The sequence below is a fragment of the Drosophila novamexicana genome, unplaced genomic scaffold, assembly GCF_003285875.2.
Source record: "Drosophila novamexicana strain 15010-1031.04,08,12 unplaced genomic scaffold, DnovRS2.1 tig00004560-arrow-pilon, whole genome shotgun sequence".
Classification (NCBI taxonomy): Eukaryota; Metazoa; Arthropoda; class Insecta; order Diptera; family Drosophilidae; genus Drosophila; species Drosophila novamexicana.
In genome coordinates, this window is record NW_020825054.1 from 1,397,227 (window position 1) to 1,416,397 (window position 19,171).

Sequence of the window (19,171 nt, forward strand, 5' to 3'; positions counted from 1 at the left end):
ACGTCCAACACGCCCGAGAACAAAATGCGAACTGAATTGCGCGCTCGTTGTCATGTAGAAGGCAGACTTTGAGTCAGACGTGCTCGAGCGCTCACATTTAGACCTAGGCAGTAGTGTGTGTGAGAGAGACAACTATTGTCTGTTAGCGGGCAGGTGGGGTAGTTATGTGAACACAACAGGTAGCAAAAAAAAAATCAGAATTGATCGATTTTAAATCTAGAAAACCAATCGAAATGTACAACGTATATCGAAACTTAAAATTATGATAAATTTTAAAAAGAAATTTTGTTGTTGTTTATTAATATTTAAAAATTGTTTACTATAACTTTTGTGGCAAACAAAGGTTACAAATATTTTGCAGAATTTATATATGTTAGGTTACCAGTTATGGAATTACTTATGGCTAACGTCTTATCTGAAACAATTTAAATTGAAATCATTATGAAATATACAAGAAATATAACCTGCCGAACCTCTATGAATTTTATGTTCAATTATATTGCAGTTTATTATTGATGTGATAGTAAATTAATTATTTCTTGTTTTGCAAATATACTTTTAAATCGCTACAAGTTCGATAAGTACCGATAAATCATCAATAGCATTTTACAACACTTGCTTTGTTGATCAAAACAACAAACCCCAAAAGCCGTTAGACAAAGAAGAAGACGCTGTGAATCGTAAATTTTATAATGCTTATGTGATTTGTCGCCGCATTTGACACAAATATGCACATAAGCATAACATGAGCTACATAAATGTGGCCATAAATCACGGCGCACGTGGATATGCAGCCGTACGCAATGCAAATGAATATGCCCCCAAATGTCGGCGATAAAATGCGCGCAAACGCCGTCACCCAAATCGCTTATCAACTCAAACACAAAAAGCGCCGCCGCCAAGTCGGCAATTTTAGAGGTCTAGGTAAGAGGAGCTGGCAGTACAGACGTATCTCTATATATAGTCGCACGCACATTTAGCACCACAACAGTATGCGAATGTCGCAAAATGGCAAAGTTGCAAACAGTTTTAACAATTTACTTGCTTCTTGTTTGCGTCAAGGCCCAGAAACGAGCCGTTGAGGAGGAGAAATACTACGATGACGAATTGATTGACCTGTCGGAGATGGGCGAGTCCATTTTTGGTAATCCGGATACTGAAACTACTGGAGTTTTGGTAGACTCCCAAAATGAGCAGTCGCAACAGAATCCCGAAGAGCTGGGCACCTACCACGAAGGTGATATACTAATACCACTTAATTACCGGGACGTCCGCACCGACGACACACGTAATGGCCTACTAGCGCTGAGCACACGTTGGCCCGGCGGTGTGGTTCCCTACGAAATCAAAGGAATATTCACAACCCAGGAGCTGGGCAACATACAACATGCCTTTAAAGAGTATCACGACAAGACTTGTGTGCGTTTCAAGCCGCGCACAAACGAAAAGGATTACATTTCCATAGTAAACGGTAAATCTGGATGCTGGAGCAGCATTGGACGCCTAGGTGGTCGCCAAGAGGTCAACCTACAGTCACCGAACTGCTTGCGCACATATGGCACGCCCATACACGAACTTATGCATGCGCTGGGCTTTCTCCATGAGCAGAATCGCTACGAGCGCGATTCCTACGTGCAGGTGCTGAGCGAGAACGTAAAGCCCGGCATGTTGGCCAACTTTGATAAGGGCAGCGCCAGGACACAATCGGGCTTTGGCGTTGATTATGATTATGCTAGTGTGATGCATTACTCGACCACCAGCTTCAGTAGGAACGGACAGCCGACACTGAAAGCTTTGCGCAGCAATCCTGATGCCCGCCAGATGGGACAACGGCGCGGCTTCTCTTCCAGTGATGTACGCAAGATTAATGCGATGTACAAATGCAAACTCTAAATAGATTTTTGCTGTTTTCATTTATTGGAAAAATACAATTCTATATAACAATCGCATGTGTGCTGCATTCTGATAGATGATGCTCCTCAGTGATGTGGCAGATTCTTGTTCGTCTCGAAAAAGGCATTGCCCTTCATGGTCAGCTCCTTGCAGAGCGTTGAGAAACGCCTGATGGCATTGTAGGTGCTGTTGCCGATAGCCGCATCTTTCATGTACGAAACACACACAAAAGTACACATATATATTTATATACAGTTTAATATTTTAGGTCTATGCCTGACTTCGTAGAGTAGCAGCATGCAGGGTTAAGTGTGTATCTAATGATCGTATATTGTATGATAATATCTGTTGTGGCTAAGAGTTGCTCCCACGCAGTCGGCTCGCTTGTTAGTGGGGACGCGCTTTACAGAATAAGTTCACCTTACCTGCGCCGAAGGCGCCATCGCCACCGCACAGATCCATGTTCATATACAGCCCCATATTGCCCGTTGAACCAGGATACGAACGGTTGTTCAGAAAGTCCCGTATGTGCTGCACAATCAAATCGATGGCAACTGCAAAGCAAAACACATTCAGATGTGAACCTCTTGATTAAACTCTAATTCAATGTGTTTGGCATCTAGCAAAATAGTTGGTTATGTAAAAACTGATATTTAACGTAGCAACCCAACAAATTAAGCACTTAGGTGTGATGTCGTTTTTGCCACTTACCTTTTGGCAACTGCTGTCTGTATGCCAGGGGAGCCTTTGTGGCAGGCACTGGAAACTATACTGTACTCACTTGACAAACACCTGCTAAGACTATATTCAACTTTAAGGCTAGCAACAATTTAATTAACTTATTATAGTGATATCATTTTTCTTGTACTCCCCTGCAAGATCTACTTATATGTAGGTGTACGTGTGCGCAATGGGTATTATATTAAAGCTTTTCTATTAACTTATATTGAAAACTACAAGTTGTTTTATCTATTTTATGCCTAAAGTTAAGTTAAACAATTTAAAACTTGTAATGATTGAAGGATTGGATCTAAAAAACCTGCGTTTAACAATTGCTCTATATTAGATTTATTTTGGAGTAACAAACGTTAGTATGATGATCTTAAGAAGTGTATAGGAAGAATTTTAATTTAAAATAAATCTGACTTTATTCGCAAACTGAAGAATCCAGCTGTAACAATTTTATATTTGTATATAGTTTGAGCTTTATAAAAAGAACTATTCTAAAGAATATTTTAAGTATATATCGAACTATATCGAATTCAAAGTTTTCTTAAAAAGTGTATTTATATTTTAAATAAGTTTAAAATGGAGTGGATTAACTTCTTTTCAGTATAATCCTTTTTAGCCTATATGGCTTTTAATATTGAGCTATTTATAATTTAGGCTCACACACATGTGTGTGACTTGTTAAATTGAGTTAAAGTAACAATTCTTGTATGTTTTTAACATTTCATAAACTGTTTTTGGCAAAAGCGTTAAGTTAATATGTAGGTTTAGCTGAATAAACATATACATACACATGATTAGTTAGGCATTTAGTGCTTAAAATAATTGGGATTTTTAACATGAAACTAATAATATGTGACAATATTTATTCATACACAACTGCATAATTAATAGCTACCCCACTTTGTAACATAAGGTTTACATATTTGAGCCCGAGTTAGACGCTGAAACGCCATTTGAGTTGGTTAAGTAAGTTTTTTTTCTTTTCAATAAACAAAAAACAAGCTTACAATACACGATTGCATACATTATACAATGGTATGCATAATATAGATAACTTTTTCATCTTAAGGCTAAGTTAATTGGTTAGGATTGGGAAGGACCCGCGCTCTATAATTTGCAGTTAGTGAAAGCTTAACACTGGGCGCGTCGTCAGTTTAGTTAGGAACAGAAAATGTTTTGTTTTTGCTTTTTTCCTCTTTTTTTTTTTTTTTAATTTTGCTTAAGAGCTTAAAAAAAGTAGGGGGAGTTTTAGTGATCGCGCTTCATGCTGGCGGCCGCAGTTCTGACTGTGTTGTTGTGCTGTGCGATGTTGGTGGCCGCGAGAATTTCTCCGATATGGTGTACAATGAGATCAATGGCAACTGCAAGAAATACATTGTAACAACAGAAACGAAAACAAAAACAAAAAGAATCGAGAAACGAGAAGGAGACAACATCAAGCAGGCTATCGTAAAATTGGTTTAAGTTTGGTTAGTTGAACGGGCACAGGAACAGGAAAACCCAAAAAATTAATTTTAAAAAAAAAACATTGATTTTACATTGTTTTTTTTTTTTTTTTTTACATATGCTAGAGAAACATATATACAGGAATACCTCTATAAAAAATTTCAACTAAACACTACAAACATGACACGAGTGTGTGTTGTGTGTATATGAGTGTAGATAGTTAATTAAGTTTTCAACTGAAGCAAAGCACGTGTACCGTGTGTTTGGTCGCATAGCTCTTACCTGTATTGTCTGCACCGCGAGGAATGATAACGTCAGCAAACTTTTTGGTCTGTAAAAGTAAGAATTTAATTGATAAGCAGGCAATCTTTAATTTGCCTATCACAAAGTATTGACAGTTTAGCCGTTCCTAGCTATATTTGGCTATTTTTACAGATCAGCAACCTGATACGATGCAATTTTCAGCTGATTTAGCTTCTTTTGTTTTTGGAATTCTAATGAAAATTACTCTTGTACAAGTTCTGTTCATTGCCAACTTATGCAAAAGAAAGCTTATTCCGATATTTTAAGATATTTATGACTTTGGATTCAGCTAATTTTATTGAAGTGGCAGTTGACAACACTGCGCTCACTTACCGGCGAGCAAAACTCCTCAAAGGCGGGTTTCACAAAGGTCATGTACTGGGTGAGCACAGCATCCAGGTCCCTGCCACGCTCATTGATATCACGTGGGACTAGGCATAAGTAAAGATGATCTTAGAGAGAGATTTTGAAAAGGTACACAAAACAATATTACCCCGACGCGCTAGACGTGTATCCGAATCGGTGTCCACAAAGAGCTTCATATGAAATAGATCGCGTATTTTGGGAAAATAAAATACCAATATACCCTCAAAGAGGACCACATCCGCTGGATAGATAACCAGCACGTTATCAAAGTCCCTAAAATGCAAAAATAAATAAATAAACAGAAAATCAATTAAGAGAGAAGGGTTTGTTTTTACTTACAGCGAATTGGTGCGATAGTCGTAGCTGGGTATTTCTGCCTTTTTACCCTTGAGAATGGCCTGCAGTGTCTCGTACATGAGCTCCTCGTTGAACGCATCCGGATGATCAAAGTTAAACTTGCCTTTTTGCGCCTTCAACTTTTCGGCTGGAGTTAACTCGCGATAGAAGCTATCCTGACTGATGGACACCACCTGACGTTGCGTATGGTCCATTTCGGCCTGCCCGAGTTGTTCCATTATTTTTTTGCAAACAGTCGATTTACCGCTGGCTGTGCCTCCGGCTACGCCAATAAGAAATGGAGATTTGACCTCATCGTTAGCTAACGCATTTCCGTTGGGAAGGCAATCAGATTTTTCTTTGAATATTCCTTCCATCTTGAAGGAAAATTGCTTAGTCAAATGGACAGCGGGAGTACGCGTTTAACAATACAAAGAAAAATCGTAGTTTTGCAGTTGCCACATTTTTAAGGCTCAGCTGTGTTAACAGCGCTGTAACAATTGCAGAAATGTAACATTTTCGTACCTGTTGTTAACAGCTTATTGTGCACATCAATGAGGGTATTCCTTATTCTGTTATGCCCATGATTCCGCAACCTTATTAAATCTGCAGTCGTTACTTAAACTGTTAATAAAATGTGATATTTTGTTTATTTAATTTAAAATTTAAATTTAATATAAAATGCCGAGCATGTAGCATATGTTACTAAAAAAATTATTGCAATAATTAAAATAAAAGTTTCAAGAGCTAATTAAAATAGAACTAAAGCTTTCAGGAACTGCCATCGATTTAAATTATAATTTTCGCCCACTGTAAATAGCCTTTTAAAGAATAGGAGAGAAAAAACCCAAGGACCAAGAACGAAAAAAGGTTCAACTTTCGTAGCATGGTACAAAATTCGAATTTCAAGACCTTTTTTAAACACTGCTCAATATATAAAAAATAAATCTCAAGCCAAAATAGATGGTTTATAATGTAGCTAAGAATATGCATAAAATGTGAAAACAGAACAGTATTAGTTTTGTTCCAGGCATATTAGAATTAATATACATATTAATATGTATATGAAAATCATGGCATAACTTAGTATATGTTATCTTCTGGTGAAGCACTCTCACCTAGTTTCATACCTTTAAAACTGCATTGGTGAATACGTTGGAATGCATATTCATTGCAGGCAACCGTATCGTATTGCAGTATCATGAATTCAAATAGAATCGATCCAGAAAACAGACTTTCTGCAGAACCCAGTTGTGATAATATTCCATCTCCTTCTGAAATGGAATATTGAGCTATTCCAGTAAGTTGCTGCGCTATAAATACAATTCAGTCCAACTAACTGGCATCAATTCACAGCAACAGCTCCACCATGAAAGTTTTGGTTCTATTGGCTGCTCTGGCAGGCATTGCCGCCGCTGTTGACTACTGTGCTCTGCCCACATGCCTGGACAAGCACATTGCCTGCAATAATAAGGGAGTAAGTCATGTGAGTTTTCGCTATTAACAAAGATTAAATTTTGTGCCGCTGCAGAATTTTAGCGAACTTTGCCCCAAGGATGTGCGTCCCGTGAAGATCGATGCCCATCAGAAATTGATTCTTTCGCTGTTCAATGAGCTGCGCAACAAAGTCGCCGGCGGCGGTATCGAGAATCTGCCCAAGGCGGCACGTATGGCAAAGATGTCCTGGTGCGAGGAGCTCACCCATTTGGCGCTGTTCAATGTGAAGACCTGCCAGTCGCTAAAGGACAAGTGCCGTAGTACCGAACGCTTTGCCTACGCCGGCCAAAACAATGCCATTTTCAGCTACAGCGGTGCCGAATCGGAGTACACCGATGCTGAGATCATTAAGGAGCAAATTGAGAATTGGTTTGCCGAACGCTCCAATGCATCTCCTGAAATTCTGGGCAGTTTCCCCGAGGAGCTGCCCAACAAGGGCGTTGCCAAATTCACCATCGCCGTCGCTGAGAAGAACACCCATGTGGGCTGTGCCGCGGTGCGCTTCTCCCGCGACTATTACAACCACTTCGTCCTGACCTGCAACTTTGCCACAACAAATGTGATCGGCCAGCCTGTGTATACACCCGGCGAACGTGCCACCTCCGGTTGCAAGAATCGCTACGGCGCCGCCTTTGACTACCCTAATCTGTGCTATGCCAAGGAAATCTACGACAATGAGAAAATTGTCCCCGACATCAGGGTGTTCTAAGTGTACCCACTAGCAATATATATGTTTATGTATATATATATCCAAACAAGCAAATAAATCGTTGACGACCTGAGAAGACGAGCAGCTTGTTTTATTGGTTGATTTTGGCTATAGGAAGGCGCGTTTCATCATTTCGCACATCAGACTTGTCAATTTTGAGAATATTTCGCAAACAGGTTATGTCAAGCAGCTAACAAGTCGAGAGTCACGTTGGATGGATAAAGAACTAGCGCCTTTTTAATTAACTTAATTATTGTTTTTAATCATATATCATTTACATAGGAGGTATTCATCTTTCAGACTGTTCCGACAATTCGACAGTTGACATTCATATTTAAGATCGTTGGTTTTTTTTTTTAAAACACGTATTATCACAATCTTACACAGGTATACAAAACATTATCCTACATTTTGCAAATTGCTAAAACAATTTCTCGCAGTTGTGACCAGTGTTGCCAATTTAGCTGTCTTCTAATTAATTTGATATTTTCAGGCAACACTGGTTCCTTGTTTTTATACCCCGGCTGTAGAGGGCGTTACAATCTTTGCTATCCATATTATGGTAATAAATATGTATGCTATTTAATTTGTATTAAGTGTCGTCAAAGCCTCTGGCAATGTTTCGTTTGGACAGATGGGTGTCGGGGAAATGTGCGGGCCAAATCAATCAAATTTGTATTAATTAGTCAAAGACTTCAAACTAAAATAAAAATGAAATTTGTTAAATAATGGCATATACAAAAAATGAGCTGATAATGAGCGGGTCGTCTGCGTAGTGTCTGATAATCCAACAACAATTACACTAAATAACATATACAGCTACATTTAAATAAATTATACGAAGAAGCGAGCATTACTTTTCTTTGGGCGCCTTGTCAAACAGGTACTCCTTAGCCATTTGATATCCAAGTCCCACGGTCAGGCAGCCCACGACGGTGCCCTGCGCTGCCACACGCAGCTGCATCAGGAAAACACTTGTGCTCATCGTGCCACGGTTTTTGTATTTGTAGGCACCGATCAGACCCGCCGCCACAAAGCCAGCAATGCCTATGAAAACAATAAAAATTAGCCAAATACGATTGAAAATTTACGCGAAGCGCTGATTTGTTGTTGCTAGCTGATAATCACCAGACGGCGGCAGCTGACGCACCAACACCAACGCGATACACGCGCCAATCATCGCGACGTCATAGATGTGCTAATAGTATGTATGTATGTATGTATGTATGTATGCATTTTCTCTTCTAACTGTTAACGCTAAGCGTTGCGAGCTGTGTTGGCAATTATGTCACATCTTACGCGCTCATTCATATTATGATGAAATTCCCGTGTTATTAAAAGTTATGTCACTTAATTCTATGCACGTTCAAACATACATACATGTGTACATATATAACCATACATCTTCAATTAACGGCGAAGGTCAAGGTGGCATTGTCATCCTTGCACACATACAAATGTAATAGGAAAGTTTCCGTGACGTCACATCCTATAGGAAATGTGTGCGCCTCAGCGAAAAACTCTAGCCAGCAGTCACAGGACTTACCGATCAACATGAAAGGAGACTCCTTTGCCTTGTTAGCGAACTTGTTGGCTTGCGCTACATCATCTTCAGTTTCAAATAGAGATTTTGAACTCATGGTTGTTAGTTTTTCCGTTTCTTTCGTTTGCCAAAAATTTGCTCAATGGCAATAACGCGTCAGTAGTTTGTACGCAAGTGAGTGAACAAGTGTTACTGAACTTGAACCGAATATTCCCTCTTTTTATTTAGATTTGGATTTCCGCGAAAGTAATCGATAACAAATCAGCTGTTTTACTAAAAATGTTTTATTAAAAATAATACAACATAATGGCAAAATTTTAATTAGCACTATCAATATTAATATATATATACAGACTGATATCAATATCAATTTTTTTTATTCGTAACTTTATCATAGATTTTATTTAAGTGGTTACTCCTTATTTAAGTACAAATATTAGTTTCATAAAATAAATACCAAACCAACAAACAATCTAACAGCATCACGAAATTAAGTTCATTAAACAATTTGACTCAACTAAATAAGTATGTGTAATAATTTAACCAACACTAACAGTGTGACCGCAGTATGCAAAAGAAAAATTACGCGCTCAGCTGAGTATTTTGCCATGACATAAGAAGCGTTCGTTCGTCAAGAGGGGAGAAACGACGTTGGATTGCCGTAGCCCCAACACAAATCTGCATTAGTTTAAAATTTTCTGACTCAAAGTGCTCACACACAACAAGCGCAGCAGCGAATACGAGACGACACCACAGCAATGACGGGCATCATATCTATATTAACAAGGCAATTGCCGCGCAATGTGCAAACTATTAGCCTAAAGGCTATGCGGAATCATGAAGTAAGCGTAAGAAGGAGTCATACGCATAGATATTTTGGTCAGCAAAAGTCGAAGCAACAAAAAAATTGAAAGGCGTTGAAGGCGGAGGCGCTGCCACATTTCGTGTGTATTGGATCAGTTGTTTTTGTTGTTGCGGTCTTGCTGGCGGCCGCTTTAGCAGCTCATAATGTGGTTATGTAATTGAAAAAATATGTATGCAATGCATTAAGGCGCAACCTGCGTGGCAGTGCCACGCCCCCCAAGCCTCATCTCGTGACGATCAACCATCTAACAGCAGTAGCTCCACAGATTGCACAATTATTGTTGCTTTTTTTTTTCTTTTTTGAGATAATAATTTTTACCATTTCTGATTGCGCCCACAGCTTCAGCTGAGTGCCCGTCAGTATTCCCAGCTAGCTGTTGTTGCGGCAGTTCAGCAGCAGCAACAACTGTTGCGCCGAGAGTCGATTCCTACTCTGCGCTGCCAAGATGCGATGCGGTAAGAAATGCTATTTACATCATACAGATTAAGTTAATCATGTGCATATCTCTCTCCTGCAGGGCCTTGGGCTGGCAGAGCTTTCACACCACCACCAGCATGTGGTCGGAGCAGGTGGTGAAGGTACCGCCGTTCGCTGATTCCATCACCGAAGGTGACATTAAGTATGTGAAACTATAGTCAAGAGATTCCGACATGTGGCCCGTTTGGCGGGGGGCATGTTGTAAATTTTGTTGATAGCTTATCTGATGCTTGGTTCTAAAGGCGCTCTCTCTTTATTTGTTGCCATGAATTATCTTTTTAGATTTTCCTGCAAAGTGGGCGACTCTTTTGGAGCCGATGAGGCTGTCATGGAGATTGAAACCGATAAGACGACCATGCCAGTACCGGCGCCCTTTGCGGGCAGTGTGACGGAAATTCTAGTCAAGGATGGTGACACGGTTAAGCCTGGCCAAGAGCTTTTCAAAATGAAGCCTGGTGCAGCACCAGCTAAGGCAGCTGGTGCTCCTGCCCCAGCTGCAGCGAAGGCTGCACCAGCTCCAGCAGCAGCAGCACCACCTAAGCCAGCTGCAGCACCCGCTGCGGCACCAGCTGCACCGAAATCAGCACCACCTCCGCCACCACCACCAGCTGCACGCCCGCCACCGGCAGCCCCTCGTGCTGCTGCACCGCCGCTAGCTGCTGTGAAGCCCGCCGTGGCCCAGGTGAAAGTGCCTCCCGCTGATGGTTCGCGTCAAATTTTAGGCACACGCTCCGAGCAGCGCGTTAAGATGAACCGTATGCGGCAAAAGATTGCGGCTCGCTTGAAGGATGCACAGAACACGTGTGCCATGTTGACCACCTTCAATGAGATCGACATGAGGTTAGCTTGTTAAGCAACTCTTACATGCTTTGTATAATTGGCTTTGATATCTTTTCTCCGACAGTTACGCGATGGACTTCCGCAAGGCGAACCTGGATGCATTCACCAAGAAGTACGGAATCAAACTTGGATTTATGTCCATATTCTCGAAAGCCAGCGCCTATGCGCTGCAGGACCAACCCGTAGTCAACGCTGTCATCGATGGACAGGTAAATTAACCCAACTGAGTCACTCGTGACGCTCCTCTTTATTACCTTATCACACGCAATTACCCGTCGCTATCTGATAGTCTTCTGATATGAAACTATTTTTCGTAGATATGCACTCTAATTTCCTGAATCTAATATTTGTCAACCAAAATTCATAAGACATTTTAATACTTTAGTTATGTTGTATAGTAGCAAAACGATAAAGTAATAGGATATTGATTGAAACACGGTAGACCGCCTAAAGCGATTTATAACGGTTCATATAAAGAAAATGCATCAGATTAAAAGTAGCCTGCAATCATTTCCATGTCATAAAATTGTTACTAGAAGAAATTACCTGTCACAACATTCAGAAACAAAGTCGGCTTTTTTTGAGAAACAATTATAATTTTCCTGGATTTGAATCGGCGACTTTCCAATATTAGTCAAAGCTCACTTATATGACTGCATTAGTTCTTTGTTCATAAAATCTGACCCCATTTGGAGGTTAAATTTCCTAAAATCCCGTCTTAACGCTTACCAGACTCGAAACAAAGCTGTTATATAAAGATTTGTTTTGATCTTCGAAGTATCTTAGTTCTTGAACCTGTTTTATTTAACCATTGACTTAGCTTGTTTAGCCAGTCTTTTAATATAAATGCTTATTTTAAGTAGTTATATTAATTTTGGGGATTTGTTTATGTGTGTAAATGTCATACCAGTTTTTAAACTCGAATATTGACAGTCTTTTAAAATTATGCAAATCGAAAGAGTTACTAAATCGTCGGCCCGCTAAAGATCTAATACCCTTTTGCATTACGATATTATAGATATGTCAGAATAAATGCTGAGTTTGATGAAAATATCTTGAAAAACACAATATATTACCAAGATTTCTTATATAAAGCTAAAAACAGAAAGACAGACGGACATGGCTATATTAATACGGGTGTTAAAGCTGGTCTAGAATATATATACTTTCTGGGGTCGGAGATGGGGTCGCAAATATTTTTGTTGTTAACTAAGTTATTATTACTAGCAGTAACAGCTTAAATTAAATAATTGTGTATATTTTATACTGTTAAACGAACGAATTCCCATTTATATTTTCCCGTAGTTGAAGTTAAAATAAATCAATACATGATTTGAATGTTTTGCAGGACATTGTGTATCGCGACTATGTGGATATCTCAGTGGCTGTGGCCACACCCCGTGGCCTGGTTGTGCCTGTGATCCGGAATGTGGAGAGTATGAACTATGCGGACATTGAAATAGCTTTAGCCGGGCTAGCCGACAAGGCGAAACGCGATGCCATCACTGTGGAGGACATGGACGGTGGCACTTTCACCATCAGCAACGGTGGCGTCTTTGGATCACTAATGGGCACGCCTATTATAAATCCGCCTCAGAGTGCTATACTCGGAATGCATGGTATCTTTGAGCGCCCCATTGCCGTCAAGGGCGAGGTATGTTATTGTCTCTTAACATAAAAGGAGTTCGCTTAACGTTTAATATCTCTTGCAGGTCAAGATAAGGCCCATGATGTATGTGGCCCTCACCTACGATCACCGAATCATCGATGGACGTGAGGCGGTTCTGTTCCTGCGTAAGGTGAAGGCTGCTGTCGAGAATCCAGCCATCATTGTTGCCGGTCTGTAAGGACAGTTGAAGTCTGTTAGCGCTGCGTCCACGTTGTTCTAATGATATTATCGAATCGGATATTTAAAACTGAAGCACAGCCAAATTCATTGTATAAAGCGGAACTTTTCGTTTATGTATTTATTATAAAATTACGAGTGTGTCACAAATCGACTTAAATTTTGGGTTTAACTAGCGCAAAGTACATACAAACACAAGAAATAATAAAATTTAATAACGACGTGGAACTGTTTTCAAAACATACCCATACTATATTTGTTTTCTGCACTTTAATAACTGCTGTTTACATGCACCTGCTGAAAGGCAATATCGTTAATAAATACGATATCGTTATTGATACCAGTTCACAGGTGTTCTTCGTTTTTGGCTGGTTACTAAGCGGAAATTTTTTAAGGATATCATGATATGGTCGTAATAAGAATATAAAAAACGCCGATTGTTGATAAAAGTAGAGCCGAAAGGCACTCAGTATTTAGTCTAACTTGCTCTATAAACTTTCTAAAGCGAAATACTGCGAACTCATATTTTCTTGTCGAATTTGTGGATCATTAATTAAGGGAATTAATGCAATGAAAACCTCAACTTTAATTATGAGTAAAGATACACACGATTAAGCCATTGGCATATATTGAATAATGTTTCGATTAACAACACAGTTTAAGCTTTAAACGCAGAACTGACAATTCCCAAAAGGATATTTTGGCATACGCATTGCCTTCTTAGCAAGTATGTAAGAATATTCTTGTGTCAGGTCAGGGCAGAAATCATAATTTTTGTATTAAGACTTTGTATTCATTAGTTTTTTTTACTGTCTTTACTTATGCTACTTAATGTCCTTTATTGTGAATTTTACATGTAATAATAAAAAAATGTTTTTTCCAATTATTAGTACACTGCGAAATTGCTTAAATATTTCGAAAATAAATGACAAACAAAGGTTTTAATTAAGATTCTGGAGTCCTGGATGTGGAAAATCAAACATAGGAAATATTCGTAACTAGGGGTTGTGTGCACATGGACAGAAAATTTCCTGGATCAGCCATATTGTTCAGATATTTATCTAATAGCCGAACTATTGAAAAGGGAGAAATCAAGAGTTGTATCAAGGTTGCTTTGCATTATCTGGATAATAATTTTATACTCACTTAAAGATTTTTCGCATTTAAAAACTCGTCTGCGAGTAGAAGGCATTATATAGACAGCGATGAGTGTCATTTCCATTTTATCAAGACCTTTGCGGCGAAACATTCAATTAGTTGGCTCAAAAACCATACGGATTCGCAAAGTAAGTCCAATAGTTCAGTAACGTTCCGGGAATAGGGTCAGCGATTGTTTAGAAAATACTTTTACCTTTTCTAATATTTCTTTCAGGTTCAGATTAGCGCCCGTCAGTATACCCAGCTGGTTGCTATTGCGACAGTTAAGCAGCAGCAATTTTTGAGACGAGAGACAAGTTCTACTTTGCGCTGTCAATATGAAATACGGTAAGATATCTATCTATCATGCAACTGAACAGCGATCATATTTTGATCAGTATCACAGGGCGACCCGCTCTAGACAGGTTCGTGTGTGTAGAAAAAAATTGATGTAAGATGTGGAGAAATCAGAATTGACATTAAGAGGGGTACGAAATTAAATATAATCAGGGATGAAAAACAAAGAAAAAATAGAACGTTGGGCTTGGTTCGTGAACCTGCCTAAATTCTGCTTTTGGTTCAAACCCTTGGCATATATATAAAACATGTTAATGAAGCAATTAAATTTTTAAATAGATCTTCTGAAAATATTGAAAGCTTTCAACTATGATTAGTTAAATGCTTGGGGCTTAAGTTAATGATTAAATGCTGGATCGCCTTTAAAAGCTTTTTATGTTAAAATAAAATATAGTTTGGTTATGCGTTTCGGTTAAAATATTTAGTAAAAGGTTCGGTCGACAACCAAAATAAATAGGAATTTCCGTCTTGAACCAGAATAAAAAATAACTGTTAGGTATAACTTTTAAGTGATCTTCTGTGTATCTTTGAGTCGGGCACTATTCATGACATGTAGTATTTTACAGTACCTTGGGGTGGAAAAGCTTTCATACCACCAGCAGCAAGTGGTCGGAGCAGGTGGTGAAGGTGCCGGCATTTCCAGATTCCATATCCGAGGGTGACATTAAGTAAGTGTCTCAATAACCCACTACAAATTTATTTTGTCGGAAATTAGAATATCATCCTTAACTTATCAGGTTTACCTGCAAAGTGGGAGATTCGTTTGCCGCCGACGATCCTGTCATGGAGATTGAAACGGATAAGACGACCATGCCAGTGCCGGCGCCCTTTGCGGGTTCAATTACGGCAATTCTGGTTAAGAGCGGCGACACGGTCAAGGCTGGCCAAGAACTGTTTAAAATGAAGCCTGGCGCAGCGCCAGCTAAGTCAGCTGGCGCACCCAAGACTGCGGCAGCACCAGTTCCAGTACCAGCAGGACCACCACCTGCAGCGACCAAAGCGCCACCGCCACCACCACCACGAGCGCCAACACCACCACCACCACCACGATCGCCGCCACCAACACCAACACCACCACCATCACCATCACCACCACCACCACCACCACCAAGTGGTGCAGCGCCAGCTGCGAAACCAACCGCGGGCCAAGCTCCTCCGATTACGGGCACTCGCTCTGAGCAAAAAGTCAAAATGAGCCGTATGCGACTCAAGATTGCGGCCCGCTTGAAGGATGCACAGAACACGTGCGCCATGCTGACCACCTTCAACGAGATTGATATGAGGTGCGTTTGCCAAAATAACTTTTACATGCCTTGTATAATCCGCTTTGTTATCTTTACACCGACAGCTACGCAATGGACTTCCGAAAGGCGAACCTGGATGCATTTGTTAAGAAGCACGAGGTCAAGCTCGGCTTTATGTCCATATTTTCGAGAGCCAGTACCTTGGCATTGCAGGACCAGCCCGTGGTCAATGCTGTCATCAGTGGTCAGGTAAGTATGTCGTCTCTTTATAATAGCCTATACTTTAAACTCTATTACCTGGGTACAGGGTAAGAAAAATTGATAGATGTTGTCAGTTAGATATCGAATATCAAAACTTCGAAAAGCAAAGAAATGAGTTTTAAATTCCCCTAGAGACATATGACTTATAACTTAGTGGCATTTTTGGGCCGATTCCGGTCCGACAGGGCGATAGATCTATGAAAAGTTTTAAGAAGAACGTTTGAAGACTGAATTGTTAGTTTGCATAGAAACAGACGGACACACAGACATAGCTAACCGACTAGGCTGTTAATACTGATTCCGAATAAATATGTTGTATGGGATCGGAGATATAACGATACTATAATACCCCCTACAAGGCTATAAGAAAGATTGCATGCTATTCTTGAGATGTATTTATACTTTTACCCTATAAAGTAGTTTTCTATGCGATTTAACAACCAAAAAAAATAAAAATTTGCGGGTATAACTGACTGTGGATACTTATTAGGATATATGCCGAATAGCTTTCTTTATGCGAGATAATTTCATTAATAAAATACTTTTTATCCTTTTCAGTATAATATATTTTTAAAAACTTTCTTTAAAATTCCAAATTGTAGGAGATTATTTACCGCGATTACGTGGACATCTCTGTAGCCGTTGCTTCGCCTCGTGGCCTCCTGGTGCCTGTTATCCGCAACGTGGAGAGCATGAAGTATGCCGATATTGAGAAAATGTTGGGCAGCCTGGCTGACAAGGCGAAGCGAGATGCCATCACCGTTCAGGACATGGAAGGTGGCACCTTCACCATCAGCAACGGGGGCATCTTTGGTTCCCTGCTGGGCACGCCCATTATAAATCCACCACAGAGTGCCATACTGGGAATGCACGGCATCGTGCAGCGGCCCGTTGCAATCGACGGCGAGGTGCGCAGAATTCAACTGAAGCCATGTGTATACGTCTAATTATATATATTTATGTCAATTGTAGGTCAAGATTCGTCCTATGATGTACGTGGCCCTCACATACGACCACCGCATTATCGATGGACGTGAGGCGGTGCTGTTTCTGCGGAAGATCAAGTCTGTTGTCGAGACGCCCAGCGAGCTGGCTGCCGGTCTTTAGAGTCTGTGAAAAATGTTCTACGCTGTTCACACGTTGTTCAGGTGGTATAGAAATCGCAAACCATTTCATAAAGCAGAACCAAATTGATTGTATTAACCGGAATCCAAATTGCATATAACATTTGTGTTTACCTTGTATGTAAATATTGTAACCAACCGACATGTGCCATTGATTTTATAGAACATATTTTCATTGCAAATTTGAGCAAATAATAAGAGGACTATGTCGTTACCGATTATAAACCATGAGGTTGTTGGCATTTTCTCTTAACTCCACAAACTATACTTCCAGTCTGGAGACTTGAATTTGATGAGAGAGTTCTGTTTAAGGACTAAATTGGCCTTTATCAAAGACCAAAATTTGATTAATACAAGTATTTTGGATCGTACATTTAGTATGATTTAAGTTCGTGAGCTCTTGAATCAAGATTTATAAAAACTTATTTCGAGCTTAAGCTGGGATTGTATTTAGGACATATTGGTCTTATATTAAGAATTATTAGAAGTTGATTCAATACAATTCCGTATCTCGCTATGCGCACAACGTTGCTGCTGCTGCTGATGTTTTTTTTATAATATATGTTAGTTTTTAATTCTTTACAGCCCAAAAACATGTGTGCAGAGTGTGCCTCGCTTTCACTCTTTGATTGTGCATCTCATTCTCCCTGCGTAGCTTTAAAAAAAAAACCATAGATCTACAAACATACATGTGTTGTGTATATGTGATTTTTCTGCAGATGTGTGCCTTTTGTGCCTTTGGTATCAAAGGGCACACATATTCAAATGCTCCATTATGTATTTCTTAGTCCAGTCAGGCATAATAGGAAGAATCTGATCTAATTTTATTTAATAAAAACTTCGATGACCTAAATGAAATATTTATATTTTATATTATAGTTTTGTTGTTCGCTGTGGAAACCTATTTTGCAAGGGTAATTCTTCGTCGGCTTGTCGAAGAATTCCGGAAAACCCAAAAATGTAATATGGTCGCAAGCAATCTTGGGGCTTACTCGCGTTTAAAATTCTTTTTTTGATTATTTTAACATTCGAAACATCTAAATATTTGATGGTAAGTGCTATATTAAATGACTTCTTAGCGGTATGTCTGCAAGGGTATTAAAAACCTTGCATTAGTTTTGCATTTTAATTTTAAAAATTATTCTCCAATTAGTGTCCAAGCTAGTGCTGGTCCTGTAAATTGTTCCTTCTTTTTTAATAGTATATAAAAAAATGTTTCTAAATGAAAAGGCATCTTGCATTTTTGTTATTTGAGCAAATTGGCTTGTACAATTTTATTGATTATTTTTGTTTGCTTTAGGTAAATATCAACTATTTCTAATGTTTACAAAATGAGTTTCTTTAAAAATATGGTTTTATTTTTAGATAAGAATTAAAACAAAATTTATGTTTGATTTAAATGAAATGTAAATAATATTTGGACATGTGTTGTTTACTTAATGAGAATGGTTATTTGTTTTTTAGATCCATCAAAGAGATTGATTAACACAGTTATTTTTTGTTTTTATACTTTTGCTAATTTTTGCTTATCACATATGTATGTTAGAATGTAAGCCGAAAGAACTGAGAACTTTGACCTATGTATGTAAAATAATGATGGCGGGGATTAAGTCGAAAATAATATAAAATCGTTTATAATATATCATTTATAAGTATGTATGTATATAAAAAATGCAACAATCGTTTCGTCTAAAACATTTTCCACAATACTGTGGAAAATTAGAAGAATTGTCATTTTAGACAAAAGGATTGGCATTATCTACATTTTTGGCCCATTAATTTCTGTTTTTTTCCTTCTCTGAAATTTGTAAGAGCTTCTTTTTAGCTTAACTAAGGGGATACAGAGTGTAGTTACATAATTAAATTTACTGTTAGTCATTCGAGTATTTCTTCCAAATATCATGAAAGAGGCCTATGCTATTTGCTTGGTTTAGCTTGTGTTTTGATTTTTAATATTTTTAGTTTGGTTTACTTTTGAGCTAATCTTGGCTAACTATATTGCCCTGGGTATTGGGTCTTGCACTTGTCTTCCTGCAAGTACAACACTCTTAAGTCTAAGCAATTACACTAGGTATCCCCAACCTTGTGTCCAAAATGAATTTTGTTCGTTTCTGATTTTGTTTACGTATTTTCAATTTGGTTTCGTTTTTGTTTCTCTCTCTGCATAGATCCTAGGCTTTAATAAATGGAATTGT

The 19,171-nt window shown here is 39.0% G+C and overlaps 5 protein-coding genes across 6 annotated transcripts; 3 read left to right on the top strand and 2 right to left on the bottom strand.

Annotated features, from left to right (window-relative positions):
• Positions 1–233: 233 nt before the first annotated feature.
• On the top strand, positions 234–1,893 carry LOC115770872 (zinc metalloproteinase nas-4). Its single transcript, XM_030716309.1, has 2 exons — positions 234–242; positions 1,084–1,893. Exons 1-2 carry the CDS (start codon positions 234–236, stop codon positions 1,891–1,893), a joined length of 819 nt encoding a protein of 272 aa, XP_030572169.1.
• A 15-nt stretch (positions 1,894–1,908) lies between these two features.
• On the bottom strand, positions 1,909–5,543 carry LOC115770796 (uridine-cytidine kinase). 2 transcript variants are annotated; one of them, XM_030716218.1, is made up of 6 exons: positions 5,080–5,543; positions 4,868–5,013; positions 4,708–4,805; positions 4,354–4,402; positions 2,319–2,447; positions 1,909–2,098 (listed from the first exon to the last, which is right to left on the bottom strand). In XM_030716218.1, the coding sequence occupies exons 1-6, from the start codon at positions 5,451–5,453 to the stop codon at positions 1,980–1,982; spliced, it is 915 nt and encodes a 304-aa protein (XP_030572078.1). In that variant the 5' UTR covers positions 5,454–5,543; the 3' UTR covers positions 1,909–1,979. The 2 variants fall into 2 exon arrangements, with proteins under 2 accessions (XP_030572078.1, XP_030572079.1); XM_030716219.1 differs by lacking the exons at positions 1,909–2,098; positions 2,319–2,447 and adding an exon at positions 3,714–3,986.
• An 883-nt stretch (positions 5,544–6,426) lies between these two features.
• Positions 6,427–13,095, top strand: LOC115770873 (dihydrolipoyllysine-residue succinyltransferase component of 2-oxoglutarate dehydrogenase complex, mitochondrial-like). The gene is made up of 9 exons (XM_030716310.1): positions 6,427–6,553; positions 6,608–7,279; positions 9,530–9,667; positions 10,030–10,145; positions 10,208–10,309; positions 10,450–11,007; positions 11,072–11,216; positions 12,356–12,661; positions 12,720–13,095. Exons 1-9 carry the CDS (start codon positions 6,446–6,448, stop codon positions 12,852–12,854), a joined length of 2,280 nt encoding a protein of 759 aa, XP_030572170.1. The 5' UTR covers positions 6,427–6,445; the 3' UTR covers positions 12,855–13,095.
• On the bottom strand, positions 7,524–9,077 carry LOC115770945 (HIG1 domain family member 1A, mitochondrial). The gene is made up of 3 exons (XM_030716403.1): positions 8,829–9,077; positions 8,140–8,329; positions 7,524–7,982 (listed from the first exon to the last, which is right to left on the bottom strand). Exons 1-3 carry the CDS (start codon positions 8,920–8,922, stop codon positions 7,961–7,963), a joined length of 306 nt encoding a protein of 101 aa, XP_030572263.1. The 5' UTR covers positions 8,923–9,077; the 3' UTR covers positions 7,524–7,960.
• An 885-nt stretch (positions 13,096–13,980) lies between the features above and the next one.
• On the top strand, positions 13,981–17,192 carry LOC115770942 (dihydrolipoyllysine-residue succinyltransferase component of 2-oxoglutarate dehydrogenase complex, mitochondrial-like). Its single transcript, XM_030716402.1, has 7 exons — positions 13,981–14,139; positions 14,226–14,338; positions 14,914–15,015; positions 15,085–15,630; positions 15,696–15,840; positions 16,455–16,760; positions 16,825–17,192. Exons 1-7 carry the CDS (start codon positions 14,059–14,061, stop codon positions 16,957–16,959), a joined length of 1,428 nt encoding a protein of 475 aa, XP_030572262.1. The 5' UTR covers positions 13,981–14,058; the 3' UTR covers positions 16,960–17,192.
• The last annotated feature ends 1,979 nt before the right edge of the window (positions 17,193–19,171 follow it).

Excerpts from the sequence above, each read along its gene's own strand:
- LOC115770945 (XM_030716403.1), bottom strand. The coding sequence starts at position 8,922 with ATGAGTTCAAAATCTCTATTTGAAACTGAAGATGATGTAGCGCAAGCC. Across the intron at positions 8,330-8,828 it reads GTCTCCTTTCATGTTGATCG|GCATTGCTGGCTTTGTGGCG; the intron begins GTAAGTCCTGTG and ends TTGTTTTCATAG. Across the intron at positions 7,983-8,139 it reads GACAAGGCGCCCAAAGAAAA|TTTGAAGTCTTTGACTAATT; the intron begins GTAATGCTCGCT and ends TTTTTATTTTAG.
- LOC115770796 (XM_030716218.1), bottom strand. The coding sequence starts at position 5,453 with ATGGAAGGAATATTCAAAGAAAAATCTGATTGCCTTCCCAACGGAAAT. Across the intron at positions 2,448-4,353 it reads TCGCGGTGCAGACAATACAG|TTGCCATCGATTTGATTGTG; the intron begins GTAAGAGCTATG and ends TTTGCTTTGCAG. Across the intron at positions 2,099-2,318 it reads CGATGGCGCCTTCGGCGCAG|ATGCGGCTATCGGCAACAGC; the intron begins GTAAGGTGAACT and ends CGTACATGAAAG.
- LOC115770942 (XM_030716402.1), top strand. The coding sequence starts at position 14,059 with ATGAGTGTCATTTCCATTTTATCAAGACCTTTGCGGCGAAACATTCAA. Across the intron at positions 14,339-14,913 it reads CGCTGTCAATATGAAATACG|TACCTTGGGGTGGAAAAGCT; the intron begins GTAAGATATCTA and ends AGTATTTTACAG. Across the intron at positions 15,841-16,454 it reads ATGCTGTCATCAGTGGTCAG|GAGATTATTTACCGCGATTA; the intron begins GTAAGTATGTCG and ends TCCAAATTGTAG.
- LOC115770873 (XM_030716310.1), top strand. The coding sequence starts at position 6,446 with ATGAAAGTTTTGGTTCTATTGGCTGCTCTGGCAGGCATTGCCGCCGCT. Across the intron at positions 10,310-10,449 it reads ATCACCGAAGGTGACATTAA|ATTTTCCTGCAAAGTGGGCG; the intron begins GTATGTGAAACT and ends TTATCTTTTTAG. Across the intron at positions 12,662-12,719 it reads CCATTGCCGTCAAGGGCGAG|GTCAAGATAAGGCCCATGAT; the intron begins GTATGTTATTGT and ends TATCTCTTGCAG.